General features: G+C 41.5%; 1 protein-coding gene across 1 annotated transcript in view; it reads right to left on the reverse strand.

The window, feature by feature from the left end:
• The window catches only part of FAM171A1 (family with sequence similarity 171, member A1), a 105102-nt gene extending 93349 nt beyond the window's left edge, over positions 1-11753 (reverse strand). The window contains exon 1 of the mRNA XM_008567533.1: positions 11711-11753. Coding sequence (XP_008565755.1) covers positions 11711-11753 — 43 coding nt within the window. The remainder of the gene's footprint in view (positions 1-11710) is intronic.
• Between the last annotated feature and the right edge of the window lie 5557 nt (positions 11754-17310).

Genomic DNA, 17310 nt, shown 5'->3' on the forward strand with positions numbered 1-17310 from the left:
GGGGAGTAATGAGTGAGTTCTTGCTCTATTAGTTCCTGCGAGAGCTCGTTGCTTAAAAAGACCCTGGCACCTTCTCTGTCTCTCTTGCTTCCTGTCGCCATGTGATGTACTTGTACCCACCAGCTGCCTGCCGCTTTCCACCACGAGTAGAGGCAGCCTGAGGCCTGTGCCAGATGCAGCTGTCCCAGAATCGTAAGCCAAATAACCTCTCTTCATTATAAATTCCCCAGTCTCAGGTATTTCTGTTATAGCAACACAAAACGGACTAAAACATCCAGCTAATGAAGATCGCTGAGATCTCGATCCCACAGGCAAGCCATCCCCTTCCGTCCCTGAGACTCACCTGGTGTCCCACTCAGCCCCAGTTCAGGAGTTAGGAAGCTCTCATGTCCTTTTTACTGGGGACAAGAAGGTGCTGGGGAGGGTGAGGGTTTTTTTTGTTGCCTTTTCTCCCCAATCATCAATGTAAGATAGAAAATTAATACAAGATATATATATAAAGAAGCAGAAAGCAAAACAAAAACAAAAACAGACACAAAAATAAAAACCCACACATACAACTCCACTCCCCACAGGCAACTAAATTTAACAACTTGGCTGAATATTTCTCCCAGTATCAGGTATTTTTTGTTGCTGGGTTTTTTGTTTGTTTGTTTTTTGCAGGTTTTTTTTTTTTTTTTTTTTTAAGTAATCTCTAATCTGTAACCAGTGGTCTCAATTGTGTTAGTACTGAAGTTTCTAACTTTTAATAATAGTCTTAGGAAACTCAGTATAAATGTTCTTTTTTTTTTCTTTTTTTTTTTTTTTTTTTTTTTTACATAGCAGGAAGGTTCTATTACATATACATCTTTTCATTTTTAACTTAAATTTAACATATAAATATTTTCCCTAGTCACTAAAACTCCTGTTAAAGATAACTGAACTTTCCATCTATGGTTATGTCATATAGTTATCCCCTATTTTGGTCTCGTAGGTTGTTTTCAGGTTGTCAGAAATAAAAATAATGTTACAATGTTACCCTTGTGCATAAAGCTTTATCTGACTTGAACGACAGGCATGTCTAGGTTTATTGAGACGCTGTATCCTCTGTTTAGACTGCCAGGCTGCCTCTGGCATGTGCAGGCATCCATCCACCCAGGGTGGTACCCGGGGATGGCAGCACACGACTTCTTTCCACACCAGGCTGTTCACCGTAGAGCAGCTGTGCTAAGTGGTCCTGCCACACAGCAAAGTTAGAATCTGTTCAGCAAAGGGCTTCTATGGCCATGCCCTTAGGAGCACAGCATCCCTGCACTGGTGAGCCAGTGTGTCCGACTACTGTGATTCTTTTTTTGCTTTTGCTTTTGAAACATAATTGATGATACATATTTGTGGGGTACAGAGTTGACTATCAGTACTTGCATACAATATGTGGTGATCCAATCAAGATAACTAGCATATTCATCAATGCAATACATAACTGTTCTTTGTGTCCATTAACCGAATTCTCACTGACCCCATCTCTCTCCCTTTCCTATTTCTAGTAACCCCAGTTCTGTTCTCTCCTTCTGAAAGTTCAACGTTATTATTGAGATTGTTTTCTCTCTTTCTTTCTTTCCTTCCTCCCTCTTTCCCTCCCACTTATGAGTGAGGATATGTGGAATTTCCCCTTCTGTGCCTGGCTTATTTCATGTAACATAATTTTCTCCAGGTTCATCCATGTTGGCTACTTTGATTCTAAGGAGCCATTCCAGCTTTTAGGATCAGTCTTCCAGATGAGGTGGGATAGACACCTCTACCCAATAACTTTCTTTTCCAATTTTCAATAAGAGGGAAGTTCCAGCCAGAATCACAGAAAAAGCTGATTCTGATTTAAAAGGCTCTCTGTAAGATACCAATCTTTTTTTACCTGACTGGCAAAAATCCAAATGTTTAATGATGAACTGTGGTGTCATAATTGTGGCAGAATGAGCACTCAACATTCTTTCCAGGTGGGAATATAATTTAGAATAATCCTTCTGGAGAGCAATTTGGCAATATTGACCATCAAAATCACGAGTGCACATATGCTTTGATAAGCCATTCTACTTTTAGGAATTTGTGCCACAGATAGACTCGTACCTTCACTGATACAATCTAAAAAAAAAAAAAAAGATGTTCTGCCCATCTGGGGCCTTGAAGCAGGCCTGGGTGACACAGGGACTAAATATTCGACCAACACTGGAGCTGCCACCTGCTCTTGTCCACTATATATTGTGTCTAGTAGGAGGCTTGCCTGAAAAGATCTCCTCTGGGGAACACTGAAGAAAAATTACAAGGCAGTGACAACTGTGCAGGGGACAATTACAGGCCTTTCCTAGCCAAGGAAGTAGGCTAGAGGGAGGTGATGCCAGACAGAGTGATGAGTGAGTAGAGAGAGAGGCGTATGTGAGATGGGAGACCCCAAGCAGGGTCAGGAAGCCTTGACTAGAGTGAGGTGGGGACCTGAATGCCATAGATGAGGGCTGGATTTATCCTGTAGGCCAGAGGTCACTAAAGTGAAGCATAAAACCACTTATATATCTTATACTTAAAAAAGAAGTGTGGTTGCACTAATATTTTATCCGAGCACATCTAACATAACATCATTTATAAATAAATATACACCTATGAGGGTACTTCAAAAAGTTCATGAAAAGATTCACATTACCTTTTAATTCTATTTTTCCATGAGGGGCCGGCCCGGTGGCGCACTGCTACAGTGCGCTGCTTGGGAGTGCGGCGGCGCTCCCGCCGAGGGTTCGGATCCCACGTACAGACCGGTTCCCACTCACTGGCTGAGCGAGGTGTGGGCGCAACACTGAGGGTTGTTGGGAAAGAGACTTGGAAGCACAGCACATATGCCTCTTTCTATGACAAGCCTGTGGATGTGTCGTACATTGAATGGAGTCACAGGATCTCTGCCTGTCTTTTCTATCAGTTGTGCATTCCAGCGGAAAAGTCCATGTTCACTACCAAAGAAAAAGGCTACATCTCCTCCCCCCCCCTCCAATTAAAAAGTGAGACATGGCCAGGGACTTTGAACTCATGGAAGGCACAGGACATAAAATTTTCTTTTGTAAAATTCTTCTCCACTTGTAGTCCTTTTAATTAAAGAAATGAGAACAGCAGGTAAAAATAGTTATCTACAAAATATAAAATATAAAAATTTAGATTGCTCATTTTAGTTCATATGATATGTGTGCACGTAGAGATAATAGTTTTCTTGTTCTGCCTAAATAGTCATACTAATGTTGGGCAGTGGATATACTGAAAATGACCAATGAAAAGTATGAAAATTGTAGGTAATTCAGATAACTTTTGTTCTGCCTAAATCAAACGACGACTAGATACTGTATTTGAAGAAAGTTTCATGGGGATGCTGGGTGGGCAGATTTTGTGTTGACCGTGGCATTCAAAGTCAGAATCACTGTCTCAATCACACTGGCTTATTTAACATTTGATCATTTTGTGGCCTGACTTGAGACGGACTCATGTAATAGAAATTCCTGGGCTGGCCCGTGACTCACTTGGGAGAGTGTGGTGCTGATAAGAACAAGGCCATGGGTTCGGATCCCTATATAGGGATGGCCGGTTGGCTCACGTGGGAGAGCGTGGTGCTGACAACACCAAGTCAAGGGTTAAGATCCCCTTACCAGTCATCTTTAAAAAAAAAAAAAGAAATTCCTTACATGAGTATGTCCAAATTTGCTACTTGGAAAGGCAATTGTGATAATATACACTTTGGAATATTCAAAATACAAATATTAAATGCTTTAAATAAAAGATAAGGTAGCTCATGTGATTTTTCTGTAGGAGTATTTCTGGTTAGGAAAATGAGGGTAAAATCTGAAACCCCAATAGAATACGGGCCATGATTTACTGAAAATAAACACACATCTGTGTCCAGGGGTCTTAAGAAACAAGCTCTGTCTTACATGGGCTGTCTGTCCTATCACTCATATTCCTAAAAAGACATCTCTCAGAATTACGTCTTACAAACACTTAATGAGAAATCCACAGTTTCAGTTTCAGGTCTCAGAAGCCACCAAATCAATTTTTTAAAAACTTCTTTCTTTAACAAAAAAAACTACATCTTGGTTTCACAGTCAAATAGGGAATTTATAATTTTATAAAACTTTCACTAAAATAAAAACTTTTTTTTGGCAAACACTAACCACAAAGAAAAACCAAAACACAAACATTTTGAACTTTTCCAGGTCTAAAATTTCAATATACAAAAATGCTAGCATTCCCAGTCAGAAACCTAAACTCTTTAATGAAAACAGAGAAGAAAACAGAGTATTCAAGACCAAAACAGTTTGTGCATCAAGTCACAAAGAAAGAAACCACATTGACTGAATTTCATATCATCATAAGCTCATAAAACTACATAGACTTAGCCCCTCTATTAGATGAAATGTTTAGGACAGAAATTCACATAATAGTTGTTTCCAACTCTTTAGTTATGCAAGGAATACATACAGCCCTGGTCTTTATCCTGCATTATTTATCATGTAGTTTAGAAATAAATAGTAAATACTGTTGCTAACTTTCAGCTAAGACAGCCATATATGATTATGTGCCATGGTGCAAAACTGTTCAGGAAATAAAATTCTAATGGTTACCATTCCTTTCACATGAACACTAACTCTGTCTCTTTATGCTCTGGTGCTAACCTCAGGCCTGATACAAGCATGGATTATTATATCTTTTAAAACCTTTGCAGAGATTAGAAGGCTGCAGAAAAATGCCACTGGGGTAAAAACAGCTTTCTGAAATTGTTCTAAATGGACAAATAATGCTTTGCTTTCTTTGACAGCTGTTCAATAACTGAATACAGCTGGAGAGAGTCAGCTGCCCAGGGATTCTATTTGGTTCACTACCAGGTTTTCTTTTCCAAACTGCTTTCCAACACTCAAACTAGTATTATTCATTGTAAATGTATTTAAAAAGATGATTTTATTTTTGTTCTTTCCCATCACATTCCATCCACATTAGATAAAACAGTCTATGGATTTAAAGGAGATAGACTTAAGGTTTTGTATTCCACTTGCCTAAACTTTAGCTGGATATAGGTGGAGATACAGCTGATTATCTTTAAGTTACCTCCAATAGGATACTGTACTCACTCAAATGCATCCCTCCCCAGTTGGCACTATCAGTCACTGTTACCAAAACTATATAATAGTAAGTATTAATGTTCCAGACAGAAAGCATGAAGGATGTCTGTGTTTCCAGACACAGCAAGAAAACTGTCCATCAAGTGGCCCCCCAGTGTGGGGTCATTCTGGTAAATTCACCTCTGTGTCTGGGTCTGGTCTTTGGCCCTGATGGAGATCTTGTCCCCCAGGATGGACTTACTTTTACCAGGCTGTCAGAGACTGATGAATGAAAATAAAATAGCAAAGTCTTCATTTGCAATGTAAAATACATCCCTCCAGATGATCAGTTTGTTCTCTCCCTTGTCAGCCACATGGAATTAGAAAAAGGAGAACTAACTACAGAATTCAAAAGCACGTTAATGACATCAGGCTGAAATAACCCAATGCATATCCTCTACCATCAGAGTAGTTTTGTGAAAGGAACCATGGTAACTTCTACCTCTGCGTTATGATTTTACTTAAAGTAGGCGGCAAGTAATTTAGTTGAAAGAAAAGAACATGGTTATTAGGATTCCAATGTGATACAGTGCCTACTGTGCTTTCAACAATTTTTTAAAATCCTTAAACGTAGTACAGTCTAATTGTGATAGCATCTACTTGCCAGGAATAGCTTCCACTTTCAGTGCTACCAAAAATATAACAGCGAAAAGTCCACATAGAACATAAATCCTTTCAAAACGGAGCATCAAAAATGGAAAGGACGATGGTTAGCCAATTTTGCAACAGTGCTATCATGTAACTTTTAGCTGTAATTCCTGAAATTCATAAACAGTTGGCAAGCAAAGTAAATAACAGCAAGATAAATCGGAGTCTTAACCTGAACTCCAAAACCTGTAAGATTTGAGGTGGAAAGTAACATGTATGATACCTAATTCTGATTAAGAGGGAATTTAACACCAAGCCTTCTCCTTGTCATATGTCCAACTGAGACCCAACTTCCTTCTCTTTTCCATCTTTTCCTTAGAAAAGACGAGGTTATTTAAGCAGAGGTGAAGTCCATCCTAAGCAGGGCTGGAATGGTAGACCATCCCAGAGCAATGCGGGTCCTTCTCCCATCCTCAAATGACACACTCTTTAAAGGGTCTTGTCATATGTCCAACTGAGACCCAACTTCCTTCTCTTTTCCATCTTTTCCTTAGAAAAGATGAGGTTATTTAAGCAGAGGTGAAGTCCATCCTAAGCAGCGCTGGAATGGTAGACCATCCCAGAGCAATGCGGGTCCTTCTCCCATCCTCAAATGACACACTCTTTAAAGGGCCATGCTGTTTCTTCTTTGAGGGAAATATTCTTTATATATTATAACAAAATATATTTTATTCCCATAGCATAATATACTGTGAATATTCTAAATTGTAATCGTATTCTCCTGGCAATAATCTCTGGACTGCACAAAAGCACTTCTGGCAGCATTAACCCCAGCCAATCTCTGGCTCATGGGCTCTCTGCCTGTCATGCACACCCAGCTGAGATTTATTGTTTGTTTTCAATGGTGGCTTTACTCACATTACATACGTCTACCCAAGGAATGTTTAAGAGGTTTCCTATTGACAATCTTAAAATCTCCTTCACCACCAGCATCTATTAAAAAGCCTTAGATGCAAGGTTGAGAAAGAAAAGAAACACACACACACAAAAGCAACAAAAAACCAAACCAGTCCATCAATATCCTTGCTGACATGATAGGAACCACAGCTTAGTCCTGGCTGTAATAACAAATTGCAGCCGTACTCAATAATGGCCTTTACATCTCTAATCACTCTCGAGTAAAAACATCTGTACTTGTACCCCGCATCTGGGGACTCAGAACAAGATGGAACAAGCAATCTAAGTGACAGGACTTGAGAAAAGTGAGAGGCACATCTCACAACACAACCGTCTCCGGATAAATAACTAATAGCAACAAACTGGTCAAAACTAAGTAACAGGATGAGCTCTCCACTCCTCTTCTGCGTCCCCGACAGCTGGTGGAGTTCCATGTCATCTTTCTTTCCAAATCTATACACAGAAAGCACTGTCTACAATTTCCAGCTGCTCTTCCCTAAGTGGACAGAGAACTAGGAAAGACACTTGCAAAGCTGTCTGATGGAGGATCCCTCCAGCTTTTCTTGACCGCCCCCTTCCAATCTTCTTTGCAGTGGGCACACCCAAATCATTTTTGGTGTCTGGTCTTAATTGAATCTTTCCAAAGTTCCGATTTACTCTTCACAAAAAAATAACTTGCTTGTTGCACTTATACGGTTTATGTCATATTTAATTAAAGCAGTGAATTACCAACAAGTCCAACTGGCATTAACAGTTTTAGGATAAAACTGATTCTGTAAACACAGCCCTGGACTCCTGGGGCAGCACCGTGCATCTACCTGGGGGAGCCTACAGGCTGTGCACTGTCAGTCATCGGAGCCAACCCCATGGGGACACTGGTGAGTCTGGCAAGCTCAGGGTGCTTGTGACACCTAAAACTACCACCATGGAAGCTAAGGATGATTGTTAGCTTTATAACGTGCACAGCCTCATTTCTTTCAAGAGATTTTTACCAGATCTCCTTTCTGCTCGAGACCCGCAGCAGTGAGCTGGTCTACTTTCTTTGGCTCGCAGACCCTACACCCTCTGATCCAGCCAGCCTGTCTTCCCACCCCTTTCAGAGCAGCTCCCTCCCTCCACCACCATCTCCTCCGCCTCCCTGACTGTCCCCGGTGCCTGTGCCTTGACTCCATCTCTCCCCCTGCCCCTCCCTCTCTGCTGTTGGTCCAAACCCCACTGCCCTTCAAGGCCTACCTCAGTCCCATCTTCTCTTTGCCTCCTTTCCAGGCCATTCTGCGTACCCCAATACCACATACCCCAAAGCCTTCTAGCCTATGTCAGGGTTTTTCACATTGTGCTGGAAGTCATGACTTCCCCAAAGCGTACCATGATCTGTGGGAGCCATTGAGTAGAATTAAGCTTTGGTGCTGAATAAATCATGTGATGTGTATCCCATTTCTTTTTGTTAATGTCCACAATGAACGCTCATCTCCACTCAAGGCAGTCCTTGGCTTCCATGTCCAAGCGGGTCAGGAAGGAACGGTGGGGACGAGGCTGAGCGGGGTGCTGCAGCGAGTGCTGTTCTGCCCTGCCCTGGGTGCAGATGAGTCATCAGAAGTGAAGAGAAACCGCTCTGATGGCCCATCATTCTGTCATCTCACATTCACTTTTAAACAGGGATCAATTCAGACTCCCACTCTTGAAACACATTTCCGACTTCAACCTAGTGCAGATGAAACCTATCTATGTCAAATCACACTGTAAATACCCTAAGGATGTCCAGGATTAGGAAATCGATATGAACTGTTCAGCAAAAGAAAGTTATTTTCCACTGCAGCGAATCACCCTCTAATTTATCTGTTGGAAAAGTCTAGATTCTTCTACTTTATGTTCTATTAATAGCTCACAGAAGTCCCCGGAGGGCTCGGTTATGTCCTCCCTGCCTCCTGTGTAGCTTGCCATCTCACTCGTAGTTTGTTTGTTGAGGTGGGTTCCATAAGTAATTAAAAGTAAGTCCGAGATGGCTGCCTCAAGTGGAAGCAAGGGCTTCCTACTATTCTTGTTTTTTGAGGGGGTGGGGAGGACACAGCAAAAGGTAGTAGTTTTTCACCACTAAAATATGACAACAAAGGTGTACGGATGATCAACCATCTCTCTTTTCCCTCAAGTACTGATCAAAAATTAATGTAAGCTCTAAGTTTTAGATCAAGCTTCCCTCTAAAAAAATTAACCAAGATCAAATCACTAGGAGGTAGTATAATATCGTAATCAACAGCTTTGGAGCCAGTCTACCCGGATTCAGATCCCAGCTCTGCCCCTTATCAGCTGCATCACGTTAAGCAAGTTATCTATCTATCCTCTCTAGGCCACTTACCTCACAGGATGTTAGGGGAATAAATGTCAGTGCTTTGAACAGCTCCTGGCATGTGCTAAGAGCTCAGTAGGTGCTAGTGACTATTATTATTTCTACAGGAATATCAAAGATTACCTAATTGACCACTTCCTCTATCTCAGGAAGAAAACTTGTCTAGAACAGCTTAGACAAGGATAACTGTGTACTCATTGCTTAAATCTACCAGCTACCTTGGCAGCCTTTAAAAAAAAAATGTAAAAAATAAATAAATATTACATTCTTGGTTTTCAACAGGAACTGGGTTATTCTGAATAAGAGTAGGTGGGTATCTTGGCATTGAACACCTGAAGTGCAGCAACACTGATGCCCACAAGAACTGCTGGGGCTGTATGCTCTGGCCCCTCTTATGGCATAGAATTAGCCTAATCTTGGGTTTGTGTGAGCTGCAGATCTGTGGCTGCTTCCACTTGGCTGACATCCTTACTCATCCTTCACTGGCTTCCTTGATTTCCTCACCTATTTTTGGCTCCAATCCCTGTCTAGCCCCAGGGCTTTGGCAACTTGGTTTTCAAGCAGCTCAGGCCTTGGCGAGGATCTCCACCCTAAGTGTTAGTACGTGGCAAATACAGGTATCCCCGAGGCACCAATCGACTCAGCCACCTTTCCTCCTGCCTCTATCATGGTAAAGATCAGAAACCACATGTCCATCATTGGGCTTCTTTTGACAAATATATCATCCCAGTAAACATTCAAAACAACCCTATGAAGAGGGTAAGTTGCATCAAGAACCTGTGGCTCAGAGGTTAAGTTGTTCAGCCTTGGTCACATAAGTGATAAGGGGGCATTGGCAAAGCCCTGGCTGCAGTGAGCACCTCTATTGGGAGATTCTGATATGGTGACAGGTGGAAGGAGCCCTCAGGTGTAGAAGACGTGGGAAGAAAGGCTGAGAATCATGGTGTTAGGGTAAAAAACAATGTAAAAAGCCAAGAACTACATATTTTTAAATACATATTCACTTACAAGTTTAAAATAGGTATACTAACTTGAACTAAAAACTAATAGTTTACAAACAGGAGTCCTGAGCAGCCAGCCCGAATGAACAGATGAAGACTGCAGAGAGACCTTTGTTGATTGACAGTCCCCAATTTCCATCTGGGGTTCTATTTGGCTCCAGAGGTGACATCCAATAAGAATGGTGAGCCGATTTGAACAGTGGCACGGCTTTTTCAGGGAATGCTGGGAGCAGGAACACATATGGCCTTATGACCTACTGGAAGCCATTATAGAATCACAAGGGGAGCCAACCTTAGTTGACACCACTACACATATGGCCTTATGACCTACTGGAAGCCATTATAGAATCACAAGGGGAGCCAACCTTAGAATAAAGTTGACACCACGTACTGGAAGCCATTATAGAATCACAAGGGGAGCCAACCTTAGTTGACACCACTTGAGAACAAAGCACACAGAGTTTAACTCACTTTGTGAACGTTTTCCCCCTCAGAAAGGGTTGATATAAATGGTAATGATATAAATGGTAAGCTTCACTCTATTCCAGGTTGAATTATTTCACTGTATGGTCAAAATCATGATCCCCTAATATTGTTAAGGGGAAACAAAGCTATTTCTTTGGGAGCCATGCAATAGGCAAATGGCAGTAAAAGAAAAACAAAACAAAAACAAAAACAGAAAAGCATCTAGTCAGATTGCACAGATTAGCACAAAACTTCCTTCAGTCATTATTAATAAGATCACCCTTATAATAAAACAAGAGCAGTACAACCAATCAAAAGCTTTTCAGTTAATTCTTTCTGGCACAAATGTAAACACCACCCACAGGCGATTTCTTATTAACCTCTTCTGCTATTGCCTGAAAAGCACCTGTTAATAACCTGGGCATTTTCTGAAGCCTCCGCAGCCTGTTTTCACATGCATGATCTCACTGGAACCTAACAATATCCCCGTGGAGTGGGAGGCCTTATGAGGCAACTATAATTGAAGAAACTGAGGTCTGCAAAAGTTGAGTAGTTGCCTTGAGTTCATGAGACTAAAAAGTGAGAGGAGCCAGAAGTTACAAGATCCAGGTCTTCTATCTGAAGTCCAAAGAACCTTTTCCCATACCACCTGGCCTCTCCCAACAGTTCTGGAAGTATCTCCTGCCTACGAAGGCAGGTAAACAGAGCAGACCTGCACTGCACATCAAAGAAATGCTCCTCAGATGTTGTATAAGAGCACAAGATTAAGAAACAGGCACTCGGGCCGGCCCAGTGGCGCACTTGGTAGAGTGCGGCGCATGGGAGCACGGCGGCGCTCCCGAAGAGGGTTCGGATCCCATATAGAGACCAGTCCGCTCACTGGTTGAGCGCAGTGCGGGCGTGACACCGAGGGTTGCGATCCCAACCCATATAGAGACCAGTCTGCTCACTGGTTGAGCGTGGTGCGGGCGTGACACTGAGGGTTACGATCCCGTTGCCGGTCGTGGTATGGGCGCACACCGAGGGTTGCGATCCCGTTACCGGTCATGAAAAAAGACAAAAAGGAAAAAAAAAAAAAAAAGAAACAGGCACTCTACACAATCTAAAAAAAGGAACCGTCAACATCAGGACATTAAGAATTAGCTCTAGAAACACCCTTTTTCATCACCCCCCTGGTTCCAGCAGCCATTCCTTACCCTCAAGGGCACAGGGCTTTGGTGAATACTTGAAATACGCCATGCTCAAAAGTCAAATAGAGGCCATTACAGGACCGATTTTATATTTAAAAACATATATAATTAAGATTCAAGAGCTCAAATATCATCTAGAGTACCTAAAAACTAGGACTAGCATTTTGAGGCATTTGTATTTTATGCTCAGCTTTTTAGAGATATAACCAAGTAGCAATCTAGTATTTTCCTTTCTAGGACATGAGACAAATATTTGGTTTACTTGGAATTTCATCAGTTTTAGTAATGCCCAGTGGTTCTCTTTTATTCTTTTAAGCCAGTGAGTGTTTATACTTCCCAGTGCTGGGTGGGCTTCAGTAGAGACGGGGCTACCTTCTTCCACAGAAGGATAGATTCTGATGGGGGAAAGTGGCATTTGAATGATGCTTTCTTTTGTTAAAAATATGAACAGTTTTCCAATCTTATCACATGGAAGCAATGATATATACGTACAGTCTTCATATGATGGACAGAGCTTACCAACCTGAAATAACTAATGTCAAGTGACATTTCTAGCACAATTCACGTCACGGTGACTCATTGCACTGACACGTAGGGGGTCCTGAGGAATCCATCTGCTCTGTTCAGTCATCCCCTGTGACTTGACTCCATTTTTTCTCCCTTCCTGATCCTCTCCAAAGTTGATCTGAGGAATGGTAGGCTGGGAGCAAAGTATTTCAGCTAATCTGGGTACGTGGAGGGAGGAAGAGTTTGGAATCATTTTTCACTCTTGTGGTATTTATGGTAATAAAAAGTGAACAGAATCTACTAAAAGATGTTCCAAGCAAACCGATGTCACCCCTTTCCCCTGACGTCCTCAACACAGAGCTCATCACAGAGCTCGCACACCTAACGCCTCCTACCACACATCAGTGCTCATCCGACCCCACAACTCCACGAGATAAGCAGCACAATTCATCACTTAACTCTCCTCCTGGCAGTACACAGCTGCTCCCCATACAGCCCCCAGCCCCATACTCAGCACTCATGAGAACCGTCCACTCGATGCCCACAACATCTTCCTTCCGGGGCTCCCAGCTGCTGGGGTCTAGGACCTGAGGCGGCTCATGCTTTAAGAACTCTCTCCCTTGGCTCCTCGCGCAGCTTCTCTGCCATACTGGCCCCATTTCCCCTGCTCTCCAGGGTGTCCTTAACTGCTAGTGAGATTTTCTCCAGCCCCCTGCCCTCCCTTTTAATGAGAAATAGAAAAGTGAAAAACATCCGCTAAGCTTGGGATTTCAAACTTGGTTCTGGGATGCAAAGGAGACAGTACGCAAGGAGTCATTTCCTTGCACACTGCTTACTGGCTAGAAAATACTAACCAGTGTTCTCATTTATTCTGACAGTGTTCTCATTTATTCTGTACGAAGCATCAATGCTGCTCTAGGAATCAGGACATCTGAGAGTAACCGACTTCCAAAACCTCCAATGAATGAAATATTTGCTGGTTAACCACTGATGTTATTAACCTTACTTTTGTTTATAATCTGTAGGAATAGATAACTAAATTTAACACAACAGTGCATTTTCAGGACGTTCAAGATACACTTAAAGAAGCCAAATGAAAATAAGATTCTAATTCCTCAAAATGGGGTTGCCCAAAGTGTATTCATAGGACATCAGTAGCTGTTGGGGTTGAGGAAAGGGTTGAATGGACACATTTGGGGAACACAGGGTTAAACTATAGTCATTTTCTTGAAGGTGGCACCTCTCAGAGCCTCCAATATGCTAACGTGAGCTGTGAAGCCCCAGATCTTCTAATGCACATTCAAAGCTGTTTCTACCATATCATTCCGAGTCTCCCAAGCAGTTCTGAAAGTGTTGCCTGACTTTGGAAGACGGCTGAATATTCTTCATGCCACAGAACTGTTCCTAGAAGATTGTGTGAGTTCAGAACCCGCTGCTCAGTAATGCCTGCCCAAAGCACCTTCCAAGTTACAGCAGGGATTCTGTGACATCCTAATTCAAGATATGCATAAAAATTGATTTAACCTGTTACGCTCTGATAAGAAATGAACATGCATGCTCAAACATGTTATGTCGTTTTGACAGTGTTCTCATTTATTCTGTAAGAAGAAAATAATATAAATTTGAAGTAATAATAAATTTACACTAAAAAAATGCTGCTTTAAAAAGTCTGTTCCATAAGTTTGCACAAAAAGAATGGTTTTCTGCTCAAATTAATAAATAAATAAAACTCCACCATCCTAAAGTACTTCATCAGGATTTTCAAGTAGAAGAAAAACACAAGGTGGGCCACAGGAAAAATTTATTAAATTTTAAACAGCAATTAAACATTTTACAAGAGGTGTGCTTCTAATTAGCAATGATATTGAGATCTGAAAAATAACATGCTAAACTTGTTTGATTTGTAGCCTGAAATTGACAAGGGATTTTCAGCCTTTTTAAAATTTGTGCTAGACTCCTGAACATTCTTTGTGTGTGAAATTAACTTTCCAACAAATGCAAATGGTGTTTACAACTGTACTTTACCTTTGTTTCCATTAAAATGGAATCAAAGTGTGTGTATGTAGACATAGTGCATTTTTCTCTAATATAGATTAAAAAGAGGAGGAAGTAGAAATAAATTCTTAGATCGATAATAAAGATCAGGTTCATTTTTATCTTCTACCTAGACTCAAGTTTCTGCCTTGTTTAAGCTTTCCTTATTTAAATTGACTGGTGTCAGGGAGGAATTCTTTTAATCTCTGCAATTACTCTCAGATTCTTACCCAACAATCAGGAACTTAATACAGCGGCCAGTGTCAGAGGATCTCATCAGTGATAACTGTGAAATCTTTGGTCTATACATGAGTTGACAAAACTGTATTCTGAAGGAGAGCGAAATCATAATGAAAAGGATGTTGTTCTTCAGAGCATGGAACCCTCAAAAATAGAATTAAGAGAAAGGGAAACCTACAGAGACATACCAGGAGGCGAGGCTACCATCTGGGGGGTACTGCCACTCCCAGGTTGACTGGGCTGTGGTGTTTTGTACATGTCACTCTTGAGGCAAGGCTGGGCTGAAACCAACCCAGGTTAAAAAAAAAAAAAGAAAACCAAATAGAGCAGTTTTACCAGTAAAATGTATTTGTCCTCCATATACAGAAGGGAAAAGAATCAACCTGATACTCTAAAATCAGCAGTGGTCACCATATGGGGCTGTGGAGTTTGCAAGAGCACAAAGCCACATGCAGAAACATTTTGGCAAAAATCTGTCATCTGTATTTCTTGGATTTTAAGATGGAGCTTTTCTATTCCATTTTAAAATTCCTGAAATGTTTTATAAACCATGTGGGCAGACGACATGGTAGTGTCTCACCAGAAATGCTCTCTTAGAATCAAGGAAATACTGTACATACCCTCCTATTTTCAGCCCTATAGAAATATGGATTTAGTTAATAAAAATGCAGAGTAAATTTAAAAGTGTTAATAAACTCGTAGGACTAACGTATTTTCCTTATTCACTGATACTCTGTTTGCAATATGGAGTACCTACAAACCATTTTGATAAGAAACAGGTTCTTAAATTCAAAGATCTGGGGACCACTGTCTGGGGCTGAATTTTCTAAATGTGGTGGAGACGGACAGAATCACATCTACTTTCTCACTCTTGTCATGCATTTGAGCTCTGGTCAGGGTTCTCTCTGAGCAAACCACACTGACTTGCCCAGGACTGCAGGGTTCTTCCAAAAGTTCATGAAAAAGTGAAAATAAAAGATAATATGAATCTTTCCATGAATTTTTTTGAAGATCCCTCATATACTTGGACAACTGCTCTAAAGATTCAAGACCAGCAGCCCTGGGACAAGGTGGGAAATTAATGCTAGAAATAAAATCTCCCTCCAATTTTTCTTTAGGAGGACACAATTTTTAAATCCTTCAATTCCCCCAATTACAATTTAGGGAACTGCAGCCGTGAGTTGGCTACCCTAGAGCTGAACTCCTGCGATTCCCAAATCAGCACTGAGCAACCCAAGGAGGGCCACTACAGAGAGGCAGCTGAGCCACTCTGACTGGCCCCAGTCTGGGTGCCAGGACCACAGCTGGGCTCCAAAGCATTAAGCCTGGGGACAACCTGCCAGCACTGGGGTTGGCTGAAATTCTTGTAGTTTTTTCTTCTCCTGGGTCATCATACATCTGTGTGCTATGGACTGAGTAGTATCCCCCCAATTCCTATGTTGAAACCCCAACCACCAATGTGAGTGTATTTGAAAATTACAGTATAGGAGGAAATTACAGTTAAATGAGGTCATAAGGGTGGAGTCCTAAGAAACATATCTCTCTCTTTCCATAGTGAGAAGACAGCTGTCTACAAGTTAGGGAGAGGGTCCTTTCCAGGAACCAAATTGTCTGGCACCTTGATCTTGGACTTCCAGCCCTCCAGAACTGTGAAAAATAACCTCGTGCTGTTTAAGCCACCCAGTGTGTGGTCTTTTGTCACAGCAGTCTGAGAAGACTAAATCAGTGTGTTATCAGAATATCAGTTATCTGGAAACAGCTGAAGCCACAGCCTGGAGAGGAGAGAGTTCAGCTTCCAGAAGAAATTTCCCAGAGGCTAACACAAGCATTTTTGACAGTTATTACATTTATTATCTGGTTTGCTCCAAGCATACCTATCTTTGAGAAAGGTTCTCCTTGAGGAAAGGCATTCATTAGCAGTTAAGGCAAAGGACTCTGAGGTCAGAGCTGTGTTTGAGACCCAGCTCTGCATCATGGAGTCATGCAACCCTGGGAAAGTTGTTTCACCTCTGAAAGTCTTCCTATTTTCACATGTAAAATTGGGATAACGTAGCGGTATCTATTAAGGGTGCTTTTGGCTGCAAGGGGTAGAAAACCTGTCTAGCAGTGGTTTAAAAGAATAGGGGCTTATTTTTTGAGAGAACAAGTCTGGAAGCAGCAATTGCTGGTCCTGCTCAGCTGCTCAATGATTTCGTCAAAAACTCAGGTTCTTTCCAGCGGTGCATGTTGGCTTTCCGCAGCTTCCTAGTCAAAAGTGTCATAGCTGGAACATCAGGCATCACAATAGTGCTCAAGCACAAAGGAAGGGGGCGGGGGCTCAGCCCCCTCTCCTTACATGTGCCTGAATCTTATAAGGAAGCGAAATCTTTCCAGAAGCCCCTAGCTGACTCAATACGCCCTTCCTGATGCTGAGTGACTGTACCCCTGAGGCTGAGCCCAGTAACGTTGGCACCTGAACAAAACCAGGGTTCTGTTACCAAGGAAAGAGGGAAAGTGTAGACTTGTATTAGCGTGTAAAGTGAAAACTATTTCTAATGTACTTAACACAATAAATGTTGACTATTCGTACACTTAATTTTCAGTTTTTACTAGAACCCAAAGTTATTTGATAAATTTTCTTTTCTTTAGTGAGATAACTCGATGTGGTCTTGATACAAAATAATTCAGGTTTGTGTTTCAAGGAGTAGGAATAATTTGGAGGATGAACTCCTAAGGAAGAAATATAAGCAAATGATATTTTTTCTATAGCTTAATACTAGAACCTTAAATTGTCCTGGCATTCCTAAACTACAGTTCATATCACCAGATCCCTTTTTGGTGGCTTA

The sequence above is a fragment of the Galeopterus variegatus genome, unplaced genomic scaffold, assembly GCF_000696425.1.
Source record: "Galeopterus variegatus unplaced genomic scaffold, G_variegatus-3.0.2 Scaffold326, whole genome shotgun sequence".
In the NCBI taxonomy this organism is placed as follows: Eukaryota; Metazoa; Chordata; class Mammalia; order Dermoptera; family Cynocephalidae; genus Galeopterus; species Galeopterus variegatus.